This window comes from Lagenorhynchus albirostris, chromosome 4 (genome assembly GCF_949774975.1).
Source record: "Lagenorhynchus albirostris chromosome 4, mLagAlb1.1, whole genome shotgun sequence".
NCBI lineage: Eukaryota > Metazoa > Chordata > Mammalia > Artiodactyla > Delphinidae > Lagenorhynchus > Lagenorhynchus albirostris.
In genome coordinates, this window is record NC_083098.1 from 32,951,221 (window position 1) to 32,974,750 (window position 23,530).

A 23,530-nucleotide genomic window follows, 5' to 3' on the forward strand; every position below is an offset into this window, starting at 1 on the left:
AAACCTTCTCACAGTTCCGACTTGTATCCATAAAGATAAGGCATAAAAAGGAACAGAATTTGGAGCAGCCTGTCTCTACTGCTTGCCTGGAGTTGAACCCAACAGTTTCTTCAAGATCGGGCTATAGAAACACCAGATAGTATTCTGGAAGCTCTCTCTATTTTGAGGAGAGAGCCCTGACTGGGACACCATTTTGTTTTTGTTTTGTTTTTCCTTCCCCTGCCCTTTCGCTTTTCTTTTCTTGTGGTAAAATATGCATAACACAGAATTCACCATTTTAACCGTTTTAAAGTGTACAGTTCAGTGGCATTAATTATACTCACAGTGCTATGCAGCCGTGACCACCGTCCACTTCCAGAACTTTTTCGTCTGCCCAAACTGAAACTCTGTCCCCCATTAAGCAGTGATTCCTCATTACCCACTCCTCTCAGCCCCTAATAAACATTATTCTACTTTCTGTCTCTATGAATTTGAATATTCTAGGTCCCCTCGTACATGGACTCATACAGTATTTGTCCTTTCGTGACCGACGTATTTCACTTAGCTCACAAGGTTCCTCCATGTTGTAGCAGGTGTCAGAATTCCCTTCCTTTCCCTTTTTAAAAATTAATTAATTAATTTTTGGCTGCATTGGGTTTTCATTGCTGCGTGTGGGCTTTTCTCTAGTTGCAGAGAGCGTGAGCTACTCTTCGTTGTGGTGCGTGGTCTTCTAATCGTGGTGGCTTCTCTTGTTGTGGAGCACGGGCTCTAGATGTGCGGACTTCAGTAGTTGTGGCATGTGGGCTCAGTAGTTGTGGCTCGTGGGCTCTAGAGTGCAGGCTCAGTAGTTGTGGCGCACGGGCTTAGTTGCTCCGCGGCATGTGGAATCTTCCCAGACCAGGGCTCGAACCCCTGTCCCCTGCATTGGCAGGCGGGTTCTTAACCACTGCGCCACCAGGGAAGTCCTCCCTTCCCTTTTAAGGCTGAATAATATTCCACTGTATATATATCCCGTGTTTTGTTTATTCATTCATCCATTGGTGGATTTCGGGATGTTTCCATTTGGCTACTGTGTGTAATGCTGCTGTGAATATAGGTGTACAAATACCTGTTCAAGCCCCTCCTGTCACTTTTGGGTGTAAACCCAGGAGCAGAACTGCTGGATATTTTAATTCTGTGTTTAAAGTTTTGAGGGACCACTGTACTGTTTTCCACTGCAACACCCTTTCTTTCACATCCTTGTCTGTGCCATGCTTACTTAGGTCAAAGCCGTGCTGTATTGCTCAAGGGCAAGCCACAGCAGCCTGCATCACAGAGCCTGAACTTGGGCCGAGTGTGGGTCCAAGCTCAAGGGCTGAGCCAGGCCTTCAGGGCTCACTTGCCATTTGCTTTAGGCCCAGCGGCAGCCAATTGTATAAAAATAGCTGCTTGTCTTTGGATCGCACTTCTGTACGCTGCGTGACCTACCAAGGTGGAAATCCCACATGGCTGTCCTGGAACTGCCAGCCCAGGTTGTGGTCGTTAAGGGCCAGCTGCCAGAGTGTAAAAGTCCAGGGTATTGCACAACGCAGGCCACTGCCACTTGGTCCGACCAAAAGTATTAATATTTCAGTGTTAACTTGTTCTCCACATTGTGTTTTGTCTTTAATGGTTTTTGGCACATTTCAGGGGGGTGGGAGATGGTGTGCAGTCAATGACCCTTCTCTCTTTTCTTGGATTCTGAACCATTTATGAAATAAGACAAGAAGAATTTGAAACGTTTAAGACAAAAAATCACTTCTCTTGGAAACCAAAGGACTGGGGAAGAGGAGTTTCCCTTCTAACAACTTTGATGTGGGGAAAATGCTTCCTAGAAGCATTTAAATGATTTGTTGTGGAGTTTGACTAAATGAATGCATGAACTGTGAATGAAAAAGCTAATGCTCCCTTTTGAGGGCCTGCTTCATGCACTGTGACTGGCATATGTATCACATTTAATGCTGGTAGCATGGCTGTGAGTCCATTAACTGTTTTATACAAGAGGAAGCTGAGTCTTGGAAAAGGTAGGGATTATCCCCAAGGTTTCATCTTCAGTCCACGTTGACTGCAAAGCCACTTGGCCACGCTGCCTTTTTTAAAAAGATGTGGATAAGGGAAAATGTGATACATATGCTTTTCTTTAATGATAAAATTGATTTTTATTTATGTCTAATATTACATTATATATTGGAAAGAAATCTGTTGCTCTGACCAAGTACTATTCACTTTTCTTTTTTAACTGGAGTCTAACAGCTTTGCAATGTTGTGTTAGTTTCTGCTGTACAATGAAGTGAATCAGCTTCATTGTACATATATCCCCTCCCTCGTGGACCTCCCTCCCACCCCACCCCCCATCCCACCTGTCTAGGTCGTCACAGAGCACTGAGCTGAGCTTCCTGTGCTTTATGGCTTGTTCCCACTAGCTATCTATTTTATGCATGGTAGTGTATATATGTCTGTCCTAATCTCCCAATTCATCCCACCCTCCTCCTCCCCCACTGTGTCCACATGTCCGTTCTCTATGTCTGCATCTCTATTCCTGCCCTGGAAATAGGTTCATCTGTACCATTTTTCTAGATTCCACATATATGCGTTAATATACGGTACTTGTTTTTCTCTTTCTGGCTCACCTCACTCTGTGTGACAGACTATAGGTCCATCCATATGTCTACAAGTGACCCAGTTTCGTTCCTTTTCATGGCTAGTGTTCAACCCTTTTTCCCTTAAAACAAATAAAAACAACTCATTTCAGCCAGTTCTTAGGGTTTTACAAATATTTTCGTGAGTGGGTCTGATATCGTTTCAGTGGTTACAGATCTGATATTGTTTCAGTGATTACAGATCTGAGAACCAGAAGGTTGGTGGTAGTGGTGAGGGCTGAAACACCACTGATGGTTAATATTAGCGTGAAGCAACCGAACTCAGCTGAGCCTGTCTGTTACGCAGGAGACACTAAATTAGGAGTTCAGTTAAAGAGTGTGAGTGTTGTGCAGAAGGGACCCAGGAAAGCACTCATTTTATACAAAATGCTTTGCTGTATAGAATGTATTGTGTGTAGCACCATATGTGTGGGCCACTGACTGGAATGGTCACGTGGCTTAGGTGGGCTCTGTGTTCCTGAGACACACGTGGGTATAAGAGACTTACCTTTGTCAGCGCCTCTACAATTTAGCATTCAGAATTGTGAAAGGGAAGAAAAATGAGAAGGAGAACTCTCAGGTTGGGATATATCTAAGTAATTTTTTTTTATATTTCATACATTATGTTCCTGAAATGAACGGTTTTCATATGTGATCAGTACTGGGAACATCATAATTTCATATCTGTTGTTCATTCTCTCTGGATTAATGCATTATAGACTCTCATATACTCTTGTCAGGTTACGGTTTACTCTTGTTAGTGAAAGTCATCTCAAATGACTTAGAACTTTGTCTATCATTTTCTTTCCTGTTTAATTGCACACAGACCCCCAGAATCACACTCTGCCCCTGGCCTGGTACACAAAGACCAATTTTTTAGCAAGTAGAGGAAGGTGATTTTTTTTCTCTTTCATCCCATTCCCTAAATTCATACTTCTTCTCCACAAAATATATGCCATACAAAAGAAGTCTTAACAGGGCTATTTTCTGGACTGTTACATTATCTCCTGGTATGGTTTTCTAAGACATATTTTCATGCTGAAGAATTTTTAGGCTTTTAAGTACCTAGGAGAAATAGACTTGGCCTGTTCAGATTTACTTGGAAAAAATACTGATGACTTATGTTAAAAGAACTGCTGTTTTTTTTTTTTTTCTGTTTTTCTACTAACTAAACTTCGGACCTTTGATAAGTCATTTAACCCCTCCAAACCACATCTTTTCCCATCTTCTAAAATAGTATCATACACTTATGTGAAAACTACTTAGGGGACTTCCCTGGCGGTCCAGTGGTTGAGACTTCGCTTCCCAATGCAGGAGGTACAGGTTCGATCCCTGATCAAGGAGCTGGGATCCCACATGCCTCAGGGAACAGAAGCAATATTGTAACAAATTCAATAAAGACTTTAAAAATGGTCCACATCAAAAAAAAAAAAATCTTAAAAAAAACTACTAAGGAATTATTGTTTCTTTTAGCTGTCAAATTTAGGAATTAATTTATTAAAATAATGTGGGAGGTTTCAAAAGTAGAGAAGTAGGTTTTTGTTTGTTTTTCTTTTATAATCTGCCCAGGCACACTTCTGCATAAGGGGTCGAAACAAATGTCAAAACAGCTGGGGTCCTTTCAGAGGTAATTTGTAATCCCAGTGTGCCTGTGGTTGCCCCAGGTGGCTCATGTTTTGGTTATAGTTTCTGATTTTAAGTCGAGATTGCAATACTTTTGTTCTTTTGGGAGAGAAAGACATGAACGTTTAAATTTCTCTTTGAGAAAAATCGGCATGCTTCAAGGGCCGTTTGGAGGTGTAGGAACTCCCCCTGGCGGGAGTCTCAAATATGTTGTACAGCAAACGAAACAATGTTGCAGTTTATTTTTGTTATGTTTTCAGCTAACAGAAGAATCCTACTTAACATGGTAAATTATAAATTCATTCGTAGTAAATTATAAATTTGTCACCAAGAATAACAAAATATTGGGCTTTAAATCACATCAAATCACTGTGCAGATAGGATTTTTAATCATGTTCAAAGTCATAATTTTGAACTTTAACATAATTTCAACATGTGAAGGAATATTTTAGGCAAGAAAATTGCCTTGTCAGGTTAAGACCTATAGTTAAATTGTTGGTAGGCTGGATTTGGCCTACCGGCATAGCGAGTTGACCCCTGATCCTTCAGGTGTTTGTTAGGAATAAAGGGAAGTGAACAGATCCAGGGGCTGCTGAGGAGGTCCAGTCAGCACACCTGGGGTCTGGGTCTGTTTGCTGGAGCTGAGTGAGGGAGGCGAAGTGAGGTTGGTTTCCAGGTTTCTGGCTTAAACCACTTTATGAGTAACGAGACCCACAGCAAGGACCTGGCTCTCTGGGCGTGGGTGAGGATTCAGAGGGGCGCCCAGCCGCTGGTTCCCTGTGTGGGTGTGCAGAGAGGCCTGCGCTGCTGAGATGAACGTGGGGGGGCTTCAGCGTGTCGCAGACCCCCCGCGGGAGAGAGGGAAGGGGGCCGAGGTGGAATCTGGAGTGACTAACATCTGGTGCCCAAGGAGGAACAGCCAGCGAAGCAGGAGCCTAAGAGGACGGAGGAACACCGAGAGAAGGCGACGTGGCAGAGAAGTGTTGGGCCAAAGAGGTTTCTATCAGGTTTGGATACGAGGGGGTCACTTATAACTTTGATTAACGCAGCTTCAGGGAGTAGTGGGCTTTCTTTGTGTATGTCTTTAATGTGGGACCTGCTCACAGAAAAACATATTCGAAGATCTTGCTCTTCTTTAAGGTTTGAGGTTCAGTTTACAGGTGGTATTACTCTAAGTCTAACTGATACTAGCAATTACTTTTTTTTTTAAACGTTTCTTTTTTAAAAAATTATTTATTTATTTTTGGCTGTGTTGGGTCTTTGTTGCTGCACGCGGGCTTTCTCTAGTTGTGGTGAGCAGGGGCTACTCTTCGTTGCTGCACGCGCGCCTCTTATTGCAGAGCACGGGCTCTAGGTGCGCAGGCTTCAGTAGTTGTGGCACGTGGCCTCAGTAGTTGTGGCTCATGGGCCCTAGAGTGCAGGCTCAGTAGTTGTGGCGCACGGGCTTAGTTGCTCCATGGCATGTGGGATCTTCCCGGACCAGGGATCGAACCTGTGTCCTCTGCGTTGGCAGGCAGATTCTTATCCACTGTGCCGCCAGGGAAACCTGCAATTACTTTTTAAAAGAGCCTTTGGTTAATGTTTGGTCCTATTTACAAGCTTGGTTAAACCCCCTAACTATTTTTTACTACACTTTAAAATGTAATGTGAAAAAAAAAAAAAAAGTAATGTGCTCTGGTCCCTCGGCATCTGTGGGTGAATGGATCCAGGACCCCCCTCGGATACCACACTCCAAGGAGGCTCAAGTTCCTTCCGGTCTGCATCCATGGAACAGAGGATCAACTGTATTTTGTTCTTGTTTTGTACTTTAATTGCTGAATGACAATTGAAGTGGTTAAACATGTGTTTTTATATAATGTACTTAGGTAGTTCTTATAAATCTAACACATTAAACGTAATTGTGGTGATTCCACGTAAAACGAAAGTCAGCCGAGGATTTGCGGGATGCCTTCTTACCTTGCTGAGATTTTCGGGTGTTCCGACTGTGACTGCCAAACCAAGTGCCTTGATTATAACCACTATGCGAGACACGTCACACTGAACAGAAGGGGAAATCTCACAGCGGAGATCCTTTAGACTCATGTGCTGCACTACCTGACTTCTCTGTGTATTCGCCGTCTGCTGCCCCCGCCCTCCCACCCAAATGGCCGTATCCCTGGATTGACTTTGCATTTCTTTGTCTTCACAATATGTCGATATCATCCCATGTGCCTGTTAAGAGCTTTGAACTTTATGAAATTCTGCAGTCTTTTCGTATACTTTTGTCTCTTCCATCCACGTCTCTTCCACACGTGAAAAATGATAGCCGGTTGAATTTGGGGCATCTCCTGTGGTTTTCTCATAGCGCCTAAGCTCACTCTGCAGATGGGAGGCAGACATCAGAACCGTTGATTGGCTTTTACTGGGTGAACCTACTTTAAAATAAGAGCAGACTCCTACGTTGGAAGAAAATATTTGAAAAGTATAAGAAATGCCAAACTACAGTGTTCCTGTGTATATTTAGAACATATTTATCTGCTTATTGCCATAATAGGAATTTTCATGTTGCCCAAGGGAGAGCTTATGATTTCCATTAGATGTAAGCTCAGTGACAGAAAAGATTTTTCTCTGTTTTATTCACTATTGTATTTCCAGTAAATTGAATTTTACCTAGCATTTAGCAGACGTTCAAATATATGGTGAATGAATGAAGAAATGTCCTTTCTGAATAAATGATAGGTTGTTTATTACTGACAGTAGATTGTGCCTTTTGCTTCCTTTTAATTTCTTTCTCCCCTTTTTTCTGCTTTTAGGCAGAAACCACTAACACTAGCCTCTTGCAAGTGCAACTGGAATGCAGTTTACATAATAAAGTGTGTCAGCAACTAAAGGTAAAATAAAAAATTTAGTGTTTTCTTCCTGCCTTCCTTCCTGCCTCTTTGCTTAGAAATAAAAAATAAAACAGCATGTTCTGTTCTCAGAAATGCACATACCCTTACCTTAAGTGCTTTTTTCCCTGTGAAGTTCAAAACGAAAAAATTCAGATGATATTTTTGAGTTTTTCCTTTTTCTCCATCCCTCCGATCTCAGAGTTGCTATGTGGAATCAGACGATGTTTTACGGCTACAAATGAGCATAATTGTAACAATGGAAAATGCCTCGAAAGAATTTGAAGAAAACACACAAGATTTGTTAGATCATCTCTCTATTATTTATGTAGCTACAGATAAATCTGAGACCTCAGGTAAGGAGGAATCTTTAAACTTTTCTGTTATAACATATTTTGATTAACCTGTGTCATCATTCTATATCATTTACTTATAGATCGTATCATTGCAATCCAAGACAGAAAGCCTTTGCTTTCATTATTAGCACAGTGTAGTAGTAACTGGTTCTCAATCTGCACCTGCTAGTAAGGCTGTATTATTTTGGGGTAAATTAAGTGGCAGCGGACTTCCCTGGTGGCGCAGTGGTTAAGAATCTGCCTGCCAGTGCAGGGGACACGGGTTTGAGCCCTGGTCCGGGAAGATCCCACGTGCCGCGGAGCAACTAAGCCTGTGTGCCACAGGCTGAGCCTGCGTGCCACACCTAATGAAGCCCGTGCACCTAGAGCCCATACTTTGCGACAAGAGAAGCCACCGCGATGAGAAGCCCATGCACCGCAACGAAGAGTAGCCCCCACTAACCGCAACTAGAGAAAGCCCGCGTGCAGCAACAAAATAAATAAACAAACAAACAAATAAATAAATAATAAATTAAGTGGCAACGGCAAACCATTCTGTGTTTCCCTGGGAAGAATTTTTCTTGGCGTTCTGAAGATAGTAAACTAATTAAATGGGCACGACAATCTAATATAAATATTCACGAAGTATTTGAAGTCTTGTGTCTCTTGTTTCTGTTTTACTGATTTGCAGAAGCTCAGTTGACCAAATCATGCTGTTTATATTTCTAATAGTTGGTTGTCTGCTGCTTATTCCTGGATGCCTGGTCAGTAAGAGTAGTGTGAGTTTCAGTGTTCATTTCTATGAACTTTATCTTTGAAATTGTGTGTCCTACTTACCAAAAATAACCTAGTTTATCAGTTTAAGTTTCTGAGAGATTTTTTAGGAGACACGTATGATCCATGTGATTTATCATGTAGGGTTTGCTCTTATCCATTGGTTATCAAGACTGTTCTGGTAAGTGAGAGTGTGTGTGTATGTACACACATATACGCATTCAGAGAAAGAAATGGTACCAAAATACAGTTTTAAATTGGCAGTCTTAATTGTTGGTCAAACATTGTTTACTTTCCAGTCCTCAGAATTGGCTGTAGTAGACATGGGTCAGCAGGAGAGCTTTCCTGTCCTTGGGTTCATAGTTTCTGGTGATTCCCAGAATGGCCAGGTAGACATCAGTGTAGAGAAGACGCCTGTCCCATGGGGAGCACTTCTGTTGGTGAGGATTAAAGGGAAGCCTGCATTTTGAGATCCAGGGTTTTATTTTTCCCAAGTGTGGTTGTAAAATAAGGAAATGAGGGGCTGTCTCTAATCAATAGGAGACCTTAACTTTATTTGAAGCTGTCCAGTTGGTTAGTTTCATCCAGGGGAGTAGTACTATGACCCTAAACTCAGACTTTTTCTACTGGTAGCTCATCATTTAGAGAACCTGTGTTGACAGGTCAATCTTTTTGCCAAGGTCCTTTTTCTTGTGACTTAATCAACAGAAAATAGCTCCTCACTTCAATTTTGTTGAAAAGTGAGTTACATTTTTTTATAGAGATGTGTAATGTGATGGTTTAACTACTACATTAAGGTGTGAGGATGAGATGGCCCTTTCTTCTAACCTCATTGCACTGATTCTTTTGGACAGATGATTCGGCAGTGAACATGTATATACTGCATTCAGGAAACAGCCTTCTATGGATACAGGTAATTGTGAATACTTTCATAAAGTGTAGTTTAAACTTACAAGTGGGTATTTAATTGCAGAACGTGAAGATTTTGGAGAAAACACTTGTCTCTATTATTTTTTGCTTGCATTTAAACCCATTCTCCCTTGCTCGAGTCCATATTTGGACGAAGGTTGTCAGCACCCCTTCGTACCATCACAGGCACATCTGCTGAGCAGTTGTTCTGTATGCCAGTCTGAGCTACTTAGTCATTTTAACAGGGTTGATTCAAACTGGATCAGTCTTCTCCAGCTAAGAGCAGTACTGTGGATTGTTTTTTGTTACAGGATGTACATCATTTCTCACAGAGAGATGCCCTATCTCTGCAGTTTGAACCAGTACTCCTACCTACTTCCACAACAAACTTTACAAAAATTGCCTCTTTTACTTGCAAAGGTACGGATTTTAAAAATATTGGAGATTGTCTTTTTATTTTCATTATCCAGTTGTTATGCCTGCAGTTCTTTCTGTGAAATGACTCACAACTACAGCGTAGGCAAGGCTTTAGGAAGTGAATGGGCTCGGTTTCAATTCCACAGACTTAACAGTTATAAGAGGTAGCGTGATGGAAGAAGTGATGGTGATACTGCTTTTATTCTGCCCCATGTGCAGGATTTTGAGTTTATAGATCGTAATTCAGTTGGTGATTTGAAAGACCAGGTTGTATATGAGTCTGATGGACATACTGCTTTCACAGAGAGGTTGAGCTGCCCCAGGTTTGTTTCTTTGTGTAGAAATCAATGCAGAATGTCTAGCGAGTATAAACCCAATCCTATCTTCAGGGTCTTACTTATAGTTCAAAAGATTTCTGTAAAGAAATGCATTTTAAACATAAGAAAACAAGCACCACCTCACTTACACTGAAAGAAATGTTAAAGCAATACATGAGGTATAATTTTAAACCTATCTGTATAAATTATACAGATATTTGCTGTTACCATTATTTATCTGTTTAAATAATTACCATTATTTAAACAGATCTATATTATAGATCTGTTTGATCTATGAAGGTCAAACAGAATGTTCATATTCTGTGTTGGTAATGATTAGGAAGAAAAAAAACCTCATATTTTTGACATGGGTATAAATTGATGCAGCCTTTTTGGGAGGGAAAATTGGCAGTCTCTGTGAAAATTGAAGATGTGCCTATGTGCTCTCTGATCCTTAATTCTACTTCTAGAAGATTATCTAGAGATACACTTTAGATGTTCAAAACTGTAATATAGGAATATGCATTGTTTGCGGCAGCATAACAGTATAAGCCTCCACTGACAGAGAATTGTAGTTCATCCCTGGGGGTGGGGGGGCTAGCGTCTGCAGGTGTTAAGAAGCATACGTGGGCGTGCAGTATCAGCAGTGTCGTTCTTCTAAGGGTATCTGTGTATTTGTATATGTTAGAGCACCTGGAAGGATGCTTGGGAGTCTGCTGGCAGTTGTTTCCTTTGTCTAAGGTAATGGGGAAGTCAGGGGGAAAGGTAGACTTTTATTTTCACATCTTTTTGTTAGTGTTTGAAGTTTGGGGGGAACCATATATATAGCTAAAAGAAAAAAAAGAGTTGGGTATTAGTATCAGAGTCAAGAATTCAGTACCAGTGTTTTGATGTTCTTCCATGGCTCAAGGAATGCTTGAAAGTGACTTGATACCTCAGCAGTGTTTTGCAGCGCGGGCCCACTTTGGCTGTGATCTCCTCCGTGCTCTCAGGTTGAGCTGCTCCTTTCTCACTCACACCTCCACCACGCCTCTTCACTGTTCACTTTTGTCATCTCTGCAGACCTAAGGACTTGCCTCTTACTTAAGATCTTTGTAAAAGGAGAGCCACAAAGCGTTGACTGTGTTCCCCCCCTCCCCCCGCCAAAGAAGAAACGAGAGGTTGCTTTAGGAAAGAGGGGTGGGTAGGTAGACACCACGTTCTTGGTAACTTCCTGGGCACGCAGCCAGGAAGGCGGAAAGATAGTGTTCAAGAAAGGATTTTATTGGAGCCAGAAGAGTGAAGGAACTAAAACATTACAAATAAAACATTTATCTTGTTTTTGTTTGGGCATAATGACAGAAAAGATACTGATACTTCACATTTATTTCCTCCTACCTCTAAACAGCTCCATCCTATGACAGTGGGATGAGAGAAGACAGGAAGAAAAAAAACACTCCGACACTAAAAGCGTGCCTCTCCTCTCCTGTGTCTCAAGGGTGGGTGAATTTCGCTTTCTCTGGTATTGAGTGGTTCCCCTCCACCCCCTCCATCTAGAGATGACTTAAAAATATAACGGAGACTTGCATGATTCTGTCTCTGGACTTGCCCTCCCTACATTAGCACAGCTAGTAGGAAGTGAAAGGGTGGTTTGCAGGATGGGAGGGAAGAAGCTGAATGACGGAGGTTGTGGATCAGATCCAGGCCAGGCGGCCACATGTGGGAGAAAGAAGAAGTACTCCTGCACAGTTTCTGAGTTACATTTGGGTCCTGGTTTTGCCTGGTGGCCTCTGTGAGCCATCCTGGTCCTGGCTCCATTGCCCCCTCTGGCCTTCAGATGCTCCACTCGTGGGCAGGAAGGTTGAAGAAGGCAACTTGTCTGGTCCTTGCCAGTACTTACATTTGTTCTCTGACATGTTATGCGGCTACCATTTTTGCAGTTAGAGGCTCATTCGCACGCTAACAGCTGTTGTACACACAGGGCTGATGGCATGCATGTCCTGTGTTCACAGGTATTTTCGAATGGACTCTTCTGCCACCCAGTTTCACATAGAGACTCATGAGAACACATCGGGGCTTTGGTCAATGTGGTACCTCAACCATTTTGACCGTGGTGTTGTATTGAATGATGTGTTTGTTTCCAAGGAGACCAAGCGTGTTTTAAAGGTACACATGGTATTTTTATCCAAGTTTAGCCTATTTTAAGATTTGTTTAGTGTCAAGTACTATGAAACTGATATTTACAAAATCTTACTTTCACTTATGAATTTTAAAGCAAGTGTGTTTCTTTTAACGTTTTCAGAATTACATTTAGGCTCTCTTTAGTTTTTTCAAACTATTGTTCAAGGAGCTCAAAGGGACCAGGATACATCTTTTAGAGATATTTGCTGTTACCATTATTTAAAAATATTATAAATTATAATTTATTCTAAAAAGATTATATTTAGTAAAAAGAAGCCTGGTTCATGATACAATACTAGGTTTTTGTAAAATACTGCCTGTGAACATTTCAAGATTACTTTTGTGAAATTTAAAAACAGTTGCATGCTAAATATTAAGTGAAACCTATCATTTATATAAAAATATTTCAATATTGGACCTGGAAATAAATGAGTAAAATTGTATTTCTCAAAGTATAGAAGAACTTTAGTATCACACATTATAATGATTTTAATCATAATTAGCGTTAGTTAGGAAAGTAATTTCTCTTACTTCTTTTCTTTTTAGATTCTGAATTTCACTGGCCCTTTATTTCTACCTCCAGGCTGTTGGAAAATATTTTCTTTGAAACTTGCCGTTAAAGACTTTGCCATAAATCTATTCACCCGTGTATTTTTGACTACAAACGTAGGTGCTGTTTTTGCAGTACCTCTACAGATTTACTTGGCGCCGACCAAGGTATTGTTTACACAGTACATATGTGTTATAATTTTTGTAATAATTATTGTTTCTTTTTATTAACTTATCTTACGGTGCTTGGACTTTATTGACCGAGTTGAGCTCGTGTTTTTTAAGGCTGCCTAAGAAATTGAAGGATATTACCCGGCCAGTCTTAGATGATAAATTGTTCAGATACAGAAATCTTTATTTGAAAAGAGTTTCTATTTCTCATAAAGTGATATGAGGTAATTTTCAAATGAAATAAGGCATTACAGGTCGATAGATCTCATTTTCACTTATTTCCAAAATGTATGGAGCAAGGAATATGTGCTTGCTGTAGCAAACACAGTTGAGCTTTTAGGACATACTTGCAATGACTTCAAATAAACTAAATCGTTAAATGTTTTATTTAGACCTCTGGTAACGGGCTCCCAGCTGCTCATAATCCTTGAATTTCCTTAGCGGGCCAAATCTAAAGCCTGAAAGGGTTCACAATTAAGAAAATGCTTTCTAAAATCTGGGTAAATTGTATTTAATTTAGATCTTATCTTAAACATGCCTCATTTTTTCTTAATGTTTATTTCTTTTCATTTAGTTACTGTTATTGCTTCTTTTTGATCCAAGCTCTTCTGTATAATGCTGGGTTCTAATTTTCCACTATGAGACATTCATGCAACCATCTTTATGATTTTTCTCACTTACTAGCGTTGGTGTTTCATAGATAGAAGTGCCTCACGTTTAGCTAAAAGCTTAAAGATAGGGCTTCTAAAATTACGCTAAACAAAATATAAGGTTAATTTCATTCATCCATATTTGGAGCAGGGGAGGTTTCTTGGAAATTTCCTTTTCCCATCAAAGGATGCATACTGGAAGCGTGACTGGGAGGGAGCAGGCAGGCTGCAGGAATGTGTGGAAGCAGCAGGTCTGCTTGCGGAGCCTAGGAAGTGTGACATTCATTTAAATGTCCTGAGTAGCTTAGGAGTTACTATGGGTTAGAGTACAGTTTGTTACAAACCCTACTAAGAATGTCCTGAGACTAATTTAATCCTGACTTCAGAAGGCAGCTTGGTGTCTGTCAGGCCCAAGGGGTGTGTGTCACTGTGGGCATTGATTATTGCACAGAATCCACTGCAGTGACCCTGCCTGTGATAGGCAGTTAGAGCTCTCATTCAAGGAGAAAGGAAGCCAAGAAACCCCTCTCTAGCAGTTTGGCTTCTGGACAAAGGGAAGTTCGCTGAGGTGGAGGCCAACGTCTGCTACGCATTTGAGTGCATTAGGATTTTTGTGTTTAGTGTTGTGTTGTAAGTTATTCATATATTACTTTTCAATCTAGGAAGGGAGTCTGGGTTTTGAAGTGATAGCACATTGTGGCATGCATTATTTCATGGGAAAATCAAAAGCGGGTAAGTATTTTGCCCTTAGGCTTTTTGTAGAACTCTAGTTTGGGATTGGGTGGGAAGTAGTGAGGAAAATTCGTATTTGTAGATGGAGTAATTAGTCCTATTAACGTCATTGTATCATATTCTGTTCTTTAAGAGCATGATCATTAATAGAATGACTTGAAATTGTTAAGAATCCTCCGAAAACATCCGAGTGCTTGTGTAATTAAAGCCCCCTGAAGTCTTAGCCTCTACTTTTGTAAGGGATTTTTTTCAGACACGTTATTTGATCGTCATAGCAACCTCGTTGCCAGGAACAATTGGAAGATTCTGGTTCTTTTATAAAAGGGCTGACTAGAAGTTAGTAAAAAAATAATTTGGAATTGTGTTTGAAGACTCTAGTACAGGAGCATAAACATCATATAGGGAGCGCTAGTTGTTGTCTGAGCCTGAGGGCCAGAGTGTTGACAGAGAAAGCTGTTCCTGGTTTTCTTCCTGCTTTTTGACTTATTAAAATATGTAATCTAAGGACAGTGTTACAGCACAGAGATTTCCTTTGGGAGATTCCCACTTTTCCGCCCTGATAATGCTCTTTAGCACAGACAAGACAGAACAGATAAGTAGAGAGGGCAAGGTGAGCCGGAGACCAGCTTACAAATGTAAACACGCACCTTCTCTAGACTGAGCCCTGCTCTGGGCTCTCTTCTGAGGCTTGCTGTTTGCGCGTCAGCATTCTGCCTAATAACCCGGCTTAGATGATGACTAGCACTTAACGTGGAAGCAGTTTAGCCTTTTAGGTATAAAGCTGTTAAACATGGTCCGAGTATGATTTTTAACTTGTTTCAGACTGTATTCATGAGCCATGTGTCTTTTATGTTATTACCTTCACATAATTCGATTTAGTTTTGTTTTATACGTTTCTTTGATTTGATATATCATTTGCCATTGAGTTAGAGGGACTTATAGTAGAGCAATCCGAGGACAGGGGGGCATTGATCACTTTACCGTCCTCTCAGTTTGAGAAGTTTTAACCCTCAGCCCTTGGCATTATTTACTAAGTGAATTGTGTTTTCCGTACATCTAAATAGTACATCTGATTTAACTTGTAGAAAATCCTAACTGGGAAGGGAGCCTTTCTCTGGATTGGTCTACCTGGGATGTGGATTCCGAACTTGCAAATACACTGTATGAAAGATGGAAGAAATTAAAAAATGGTGACGTCTGCAAGTATGTTTTCACCTCTCTTTGTTCAGCACTGGGGAGACATTGTGACATAATACTTTATTGAAATTTCAACACTGAATTTTTAATATCTAGCCTTTTATTTTGACAAATTTCAAACCTCAGAAGATTTGAAAAGTATAGTATGGTAAATATTCAAATATTCCCAATCAATCTAGACTCACTAGTTGTTTACATTTTTACCACTTTTGCTTTTTTCTCTCTCACTACGTCTGTATCTATGTGCACATACATACATTTTCTTTTTGCTGAGTCATTTGAAAGTAAGCTGTAGACATCATGATACTTCAACCCTCAGCACTTTATTAGGAAAGACATTCTTTTCGAAGGAGAACGTTCTCCTCCATATAACTACACTGCCATTACATACCCAGCAAACTTAACACTGATGCAATTATATGAGCTGATATACCGTCTAGATTCACATTTCCCTAGTTGACCCCAAAATATCCATTATAGCTCTCTTTTTCTTTTTCCTTTTTTTTTTAACATCTTTATTGGAGTATAATTGCTTTACAATGTTGTGTTAGTTTCTGCCGTAGAACAAAATGAATCAGCTATATGTATACATATATCCTCATATCCCCTCCCTCTTGCATCTCCCGCCCACCCTCCCTATCCCACCCCTCTAAGTGGTCACAGAGCACCGAGCTGATCTCCCTGTGCTATGCAGCTGCTTCCTACTAGATACCTGTTTTACCTTTGGCGGTGTATATATGTCCATGCCACTCTCTCATTTCGTCCCAGCTTACCCTTCTCCCTCCCCGTGTCCTCAAATCCATTCTCTTTGTCTGCGTCTTTATTTCTGTCCCACCCCTGGGTTCTTCAGAATCTTTTTTATGTTTTTTAGATTCCATATATATGTGTTAGCATATGGTATTTGTTTTTCTCTTTCTGACTTACTTCACTCTGTATGACAGACTCTAGGTCCATCCACCTCACTACAAATAACTCAATTTCATTTCTTTTTATGGCTGAGTCATATTCCATTGTACATATATACCACATCTTCTTTATCCATTCATCTGTCGATGGATACTCAGGTTGCTTCCATGTCCTGGCTATTGTAAATAGTGCTGCAATGAACATTGAGGTGCATGTGTCTTTTTGAATTATGGTTTTCTCAGGGTATATGCCCAGTAGTGGGATTGCTGGGTCATACGGTAGTTCTATTTTTAGTTTTTGAAAGAACCTCCATACTGTTCTCCATAGTGGCTGTATCAATTTACATTCCCACCAACAGTGCAAGAGGGTTCCCTTTTCTCCACACCCTCTCCAGCATTTCTTGATTGTAGATTTTTTGATGATGGCCATTCTGACTGGTGTGAGGTGATACCTCATTGTAGTTCTGATTTGCATTTCTCTAATGATTAGTGATGTTGAGCATTCTTTCATGTGTTTGTTGGCAATCTGTATATCTTCTTCGGAGAAATGTCTATTTAGATCTTCTGCCCATTTTTGGATTGGGTTGTTTGTTTTTTTGATATTGAGCTGCATGAGCTGCTTATATATTTTGGAGATTAATCCTTTGTCAGTTGCTTCATTTGAAAATATTTTCTCCCATTCTGAGGGATGTCTTTTGGTCTTGTTTATGGTTTCCTTTGCTGTGCAAAAGCTTTGAAGTTTCATTAGGTCCTGTTTGTTTATTTTTGGTTTTATTTCCATTTCTCTAGGAGGTGGGTCAAAAGGATCTAACTGTGATTGATGTCATAGAGTGTTCTGCCTATGTTTTCCTCTAAGAGTTTGATAGTTTCTGGCCTTACATTTAGGTCTTTAATCCATTTTGAGTTTATTTTTGTGTACGGTGTTAGGGAGTGTTCTAATTTCATTCTTTTACTTGTAGCTGTCCAGTTTTCCCAGCACCACTTACTGAACAGGCTGTTTTTTCTCCATTGCATATTCTTGCCTCCTTTATCAAAGATAAGGTGACCATATGTGTGTGGGTTTATCTCTGGTCTTTCTATCCTGTTCCATTTACCTATATTTCTGTTTTTGTGCCTGTACCATACTGTCTTGATTACTGTAGCTTTGTAGTATAGTCTGAAGTCAGGGAGCCTGATTCCTCCAGCTCCATTTTTCTTTCTCAAGATTGCTTTAGTTCTTTGGGGCCTTTTGTGTTTCCATACGAACTGTGAAATTTTTTGTTCTAGTTCTGTGAAAAATGCCATTGATAGTTTGATAGGGTTTGCATTGAATCTGTAGATTGCTTTGGGTAGTATAATCATTTTCACAATGTTGATTCTTCCAATCCAGGAACATGGTATATCTCTCCATCTGTTTGTATTGGCTTTAATTTCTTTCATCAGTGTCTTATAGTTTTCTGCATACAGGTCTTTTGTCTCCTTATGTAGGTTTATTCCTAGGTATTTTATTCTTTTTGTTGCAGCGGTAAATGGGAATGTTTCCTTAATTTCTTTTTCATATTTTTCATCATTACTGTATAGGAATGCAAGAAATTTCTATGCACTATTTTGTATCCTGCTACTTTACCAAATTCATTGAGTAGCTCGAGTAGCTCTAGTAGTTTTCTGGTAGCATCTTTAGGATTCTATAGTATAGTATCATGTCATCTGCAGACAGTGACAGTTTTACTTCTTTTCAGATTTGGATTCCTTTTATTTCTTTTTTTTCTCTGATTGCTATGACTATAACTTCCAATACTATGTTGAATAATAACGGTGAGAGTAGGCAACCTTGTCTTGTTCCTGATCTTAGAGGAAATGGTTTCAGTTTTTCACCACTGAGAACAATGTTGGTTGTGGGTTTGTCAAATATGGCCTTTATTATGTTGAAGTAGGTTCCCTCTATGCCTACTTTCTGTAGAGTTTTTTTTTTATCACAAATAGGTGTTGAATTTTGTCAAAAGCTTTTTCTGCATCTATTGAGATTATCATATAGTTTTTATCCTTCAGTTTCTTAATTTGGTGTATCTCATTGATTGATTTGCATATATTGAAGAATCCTTGCATTCCTGGGATAAACCCCACTTGATGATAGTGTATGATCCTTTTAATGTGCTGTTGGATTCTGTTTGGTAGTATTTTGTTGAGGGTTTTTGCATCTGTGTTCATCAGTGATATTGGCCTATAGTTTTCTCTTTTTGTGACATCTTTGTCTGGTTTCGGTATCAGGGTCATGGTGGCCTCGTAGAATGGGTTTGGGAGTGTTCCTCCCTCTGCTATATTTTGGAAAAGTTTGAGGTGTTATTAGCTCTTCTCTAAATGTTATTAGCTCTTCTCTAAATGTTTGATAGAATTCGCCTGTGAAGCCGTCTGGTCTTAGGCTTTTGTTTGTTGGAAGATTTTTAATCACACTTTCAATTTCAGTGCTTGTTATTGGTCTGTTTATATTTTCTATTCCTTCCTGGTTCAGTCTCAGAAGGTTGTGCTTTTCTAAGAATTTGTCCATTTCTTCCAGGTTGTCCATTTTATTGGCATATAGTTCCTTGTAGTAATCTCTCATGATCCTTTGTATTTCTGCAGAATCAGTTGTTACTTCTCTTTTTTCATTTCTAATTCTGTTTAATTGAATTTTCTCCCTTTTTTTCTTGATGAGTCTGGCTAATAATTGTTTATCAATTTTGTTTATCTTCTCAAAGCACCAGCTTTTAGTTTTATTGATCTTTGCTATCATTTCCTTCATTTCTTTTTCATTTATTTCTGATCTGATCTTTATGATTTCTTTCCTTCTGCTAACTTTGGGTTTTTTTGGTTCTTTCTCTAATTGCTTTAGTTGTAAGTGTAGGTTGTTTGAGATTTTTCTTATTTCTTGAGGTAGGATTGTAGTGCTATAAACTTCCCCCTTAGAACTGCTTTTGCTGCATCCCATAGGTTTTGGGTCATTGTGTTTTCATTGTCATTTGTTTCTAGGTATTTTTCTATTTCTCTTTGATTTCTTCAGTGATCTCTTGGTTATTTATTAGTGTACTGTTTAGCCTCCATGTGTTTGTATTTTTAACAGTTTTTGTCCTGTAATTGATATCTAGTTTCATAGTATTGTGGTCAGAAAAGATACTTGTTACACTTTAAATTTTCTTAGATTTACCCAGGCTTGATTTGTGACACAAGATATAATCTATCCTGGAGAATGTTCCATGAGCACTTGAGAAGAAAGTGTAGTATATATTTTTTGGATGGAATGTCCTATAAATATCAAGTCCATCTTGTTTAATGTATCATTTAAAGCTTGTGTTTCCTTATTTATTTTCATTGTGGATGATCTGTCCATTGGTGAAAGTGGGCTGTTCAAGTCGCCTACTACGATTGTATTACTGTTGATTTCCCCTTTTATGGCTGTTAGCATTTGCCATATGTATTGAGGTGCTCCTGTGTTGGGTGCATAAATATTTACAGTTGTTATATCTTTTTCTTGGATTGATCCCTTGATCACTATCTAGTGTCCTTCTTTGTCTCTTGTAATAGTCTTTATTTTAAAGTCTGTTTTGTCTGATACGAGAATTGCTACTCGAGCTTTCTTTAGCTTTCCATGTGCCTGGAATATTTTTTTCCAGCCCCTAACTTTCAGTCTTTATGTGTCCCTAGGTCTGAAGTGGGTGTCTTGTAGACAGCATATATACGGGTCTTGTTTTTGTATCCATTCAGCCAGTCTGTGTCTTTTGGTGGGAGCATTTAATCCATTTACATTTAAGGTAGTTATCGATATATATGTTCCTATTACCATTTTCTTAATTGTTTGTTATTGTAGGTCCTTTCCTTCTCCTGTGTTTCCTGCCTAGAGAAGTTCCTTTAGCATTTGTTCCTTTAGCATTTAGCATTTGTTGTAAAGCTGGTTTGGTGGTGCTGAATTCTCTTAGCTTTTGCTTGTCTGTAAAGGTTTTAATTTCTCCGTCCAATCTGAGTGAGATCCTTGCTGAGTAGAGTAATCTTGGTTGTAGGTTTTTTCCTTTCATCACTTTAGGTATGTGCTGACACCCCCTACTGGCTTGCAGATTTTCTGCTGAAAGATCAGCTGTTAACCTTATGGGGATTCTTAGACCCTTTCTTCTTCTCTTCTTCTCCTGGGACCCCTGCAATTCGAATGTTAGTGCGTTTAATGTTGTCCCAGAGGTCTCTGAGACTGTCCTCAATTCTTTTCTTTCTTTTTTCTGCTCTGCGGTAGTTATTTCCACTATTTTATCTTCCAGGTCACTTATCCATTCTTCTGCCTCAGTTATTCTGCTATTGATTCCTTCTAGAGTATTTTTAATTTCATTTATTGTGTTGTTCATCATTGTTTGCTCTTTAGTTCTTCTAGGTCCTTGTTAAATGTTTCTTGTATTTTCTCCATTCTATTTCCAAGATTTTGGATCATCTTCACTATCATTATTCTGAATTCTTTTTCAGGTAGACTGCCTATTTCCTCTTCACTTGTTTGGTCTGGTGGGTTTTTACCTTGCTCCTTCATCTGCTGCATATTTCTCTGTCTTCTCATTTTGTTTAACTTATTGTGTTTGGGGTCTTCTTTTTGCAGGCTGCAGGTTTGTAGTTCCCGTTGTTTCTGGTGTCTGCCTCCAGTGGGTGAGGTTGGTTCAGTGGGATGTGTAGACTTCCTGGTGGAGGGGACTGGTGCCTGTGTTCTGGTGGGTGGGGCTGGATCTTGTCTTTCTGGTGGGCAGGACTGCGTCTGGTGGTGTATTTTGGGGTGTCTGTGAACTTAGTATGATTTTAGGCAGCCTCTCTGTGTTCCTGTCTTACTAGCTGTTTGACATGGGGCATCCAGCACTGGAGCTTGCTGGCCATTAGGTGGAGCTGGGTCTTAGCATTGAGACGGAGATCTCTGGGAGAGCTCATGCCAATTGATATTACATGGGTCCAGGAGGTCTCTGGTGGTCCAGTGTCCTGAACTTGGCTCTCCCACCTCAGAGGCTCAGGCTTGACACCAGGCCAGAGCACCAAGACCCTGTCAGCCACATGGCTCAGAAGAAAAGGGAGACAAAAGAAAGAAAAGAATAAATAAATAATTTCAAAAATTATTAAAATAAAAAATAAAAATAATAAAAAGAAAAGTAGAGAATAACCAAACCAATAAACAAATCCCCCAGTGTTAACAAGTGCTAAAAACTATAGTAAGATAAGCATAAAAATCAGAAACAAATCAGTCACAGACTGCCAACCCCAACTCTACAATTGCTCGCGAAGTCCACTGCCTCAACTTTGGGATGATTCGCTGTCTATTCAGGTGTTCCACAGATGCAGGGTACATCAAGTTGATTGGGGGGATTTAATCCGCTGCTCCTGAGGCTGCTGGGAGAAATTTCCCTTTCTCTTCTTTGTTTGCACAACTCCTGGGGTTCAGCTTTGATTTTGGCCCTGCCCCTGCTTATAGGTCACCCTCAGGCATCTGTTCCTGCCCAGACAGGATGGGGATAAAGCAGTGGCTGATTAGGAGGCTCTTGCTCATTCAGGCCGGGGGTGGGGAGGGAGGAGTATAGTAGTTATACTTCGAACACGGGATGAGCCTGCGGTGGTACAGGCTGACGTGACGTTGCAACAGCCTGAGGCGTACTGTGTGTTCTCCCAGGGAACTTATCTCTGGATCATGGGACCCTGGCAGTGGCGGGCTGCACAGGCTCCTGGCGGGGTGTGGATAGTGACCTGCACTTGCACACAGAATTTTTTGTGGCAGCAGCAGCAGTGTTAGCGGTTCATGCCCATCTCTAGGGTCTGAGCTGATAGCCACGGCTCACGCCCGCCTCTGGAGCTCGTTTAGGCGGTTACCTGAATCTCCTCTCCTCACGCACCCCCAAAACAGTGGTCTCTTGCCTCTGAGGCAGCTCCAGACTTTTTCCTGGACTCCCTCCCGGCTACTTGTGGCACAGTAGCCCCCTTCAGGCTGTGTTCACGCAGCCAACCTCAGTCCTCTCCCTGGGATCTGACCGAAGCCGGAGCCTCAGCTCCCAGCCCCCATGTGCCCCGGCGGGTGAGCAGACAAGCGTCTCGAGCTGGTGAGTGCTGGTTGGTACCGATCCTCTGTGTGGGAATCTCTCCACTTTGCCCTCTGCACCCCTGTTGCTGCGCTCCCCTCCATGCCTCTGAAGCTTCCCCCCTGCCCACACCCCCTCTCCGCCAGTGAAGGGGCTTCCTAGTGTGTGGAAACCTTTCCTCCTTCACAGCTCCCTCCCACTGGTGCAGGTCCCGTCCCTATTCTTTTGTCTCTGTTTTTTTTCTTTTTTCTTTTGCCCTACCCAGGTACGTGGGGAGTTTCTTGCCTTTTGGGAGGTCTGAGGTCTTCTGCCAGCGTTCAGTAGGTGTTCTGCAGGAGCAGTTCCACGTGTAGATGTAGTTTTGATGTATTTGTGGGGAGGAAGGTGATCTCCACGTCCTACTCCTCTGCCATCTTGAAGGTCCCTCCTCTCTTTTTCCTTTTTTAAAATCCAGAGTCCATTCAAGGACCATGCATTGCATTTGGTTGTCATGTTTCCTTAATTTTCTTCAGACTAGTGTCTGCACCTTTTTTCGTCTTTCATAGTGTCAGTGCTTTAAAGCGTCCTAGCCAGTCGTCTTACAGAACATTCAACACGTTGGATTTTTTGGGGGTTGCTTCTTCAAGTTTACATTCCTGTTGAGCATTTCGGGGAAGAGTACTAATTACTTGGTCGGTGTTGTGTCCTTATCATTTCATCACCTGAGGGAGGGACATAAATGTCAATTTGTCCCATTATTGACATTGCTCAGTTGAATCATTTGACTCTCTCCATGGTAGATAGTTTTCCTTTTGCAATTAATACGTAATATGTGCTATGATAATTCAAGACCATGTACATTTCCTGTTCCCTAAGAATGTTTCACCCCATGATTTTGGCATCCATTGATAATCCTTGCCTGGGATCAGCTGTTGAATGGATGGCTGCAAAAATGGTGATGTTTCTAATTATTTTGTTCATTCTGCACTCTCTGAGCATCACTATGGATTCTTTGGTCCTTACCACCATTATTATTTTTGATGCTGACTTGTCCCAGATTTGCCTGATGGGAGCGCTGTGTGCCAGTCATTCTTTGAGCACTTCCTTGCTCTCTAGTAAAACAGGACCTTCCAGGATCATCTTGTAGTTTGTGTCACCCAGATCCCAAATAAATCATTTTTTTCCAAGATCCCCTGTTCCTCTTAGTGGAAGTGATTTCCTTTTTTTCTGTCAAAATTATTTTTCATAATTTCTTTGTTTACGAATTACAC

General features: G+C 40.6%; 1 protein-coding gene across 7 annotated transcripts in view; it reads left to right on the forward strand.

The window, feature by feature from the left end:
• Positions 1–23,530, forward strand: part of TMEM131L (transmembrane 131 like) — a 160,126-nt gene that overhangs the window by 93,808 nt on the left and 42,788 nt on the right. For all 7 annotated transcript variants that reach the window (XM_060147822.1, XM_060147815.1, XM_060147816.1 and 4 more), the window contains 9 exons: positions 7,052–7,129; positions 7,329–7,482; positions 9,090–9,148; positions 9,456–9,564; positions 11,266–11,356; positions 11,870–12,023; positions 12,585–12,755; positions 14,071–14,140; positions 15,226–15,343. In XM_060147822.1, coding sequence (XP_060003805.1) covers positions 7,052–7,129; positions 7,329–7,482; positions 9,090–9,148; positions 9,456–9,564; positions 11,266–11,356; positions 11,870–12,023; positions 12,585–12,755; positions 14,071–14,140; positions 15,226–15,343 — 1,004 coding nt within the window. The remainder of the gene's footprint in view (positions 1–7,051; positions 7,130–7,328; positions 7,483–9,089; positions 9,149–9,455; positions 9,565–11,265; positions 11,357–11,869; positions 12,024–12,584; positions 12,756–14,070; positions 14,141–15,225; positions 15,344–23,530) is intronic.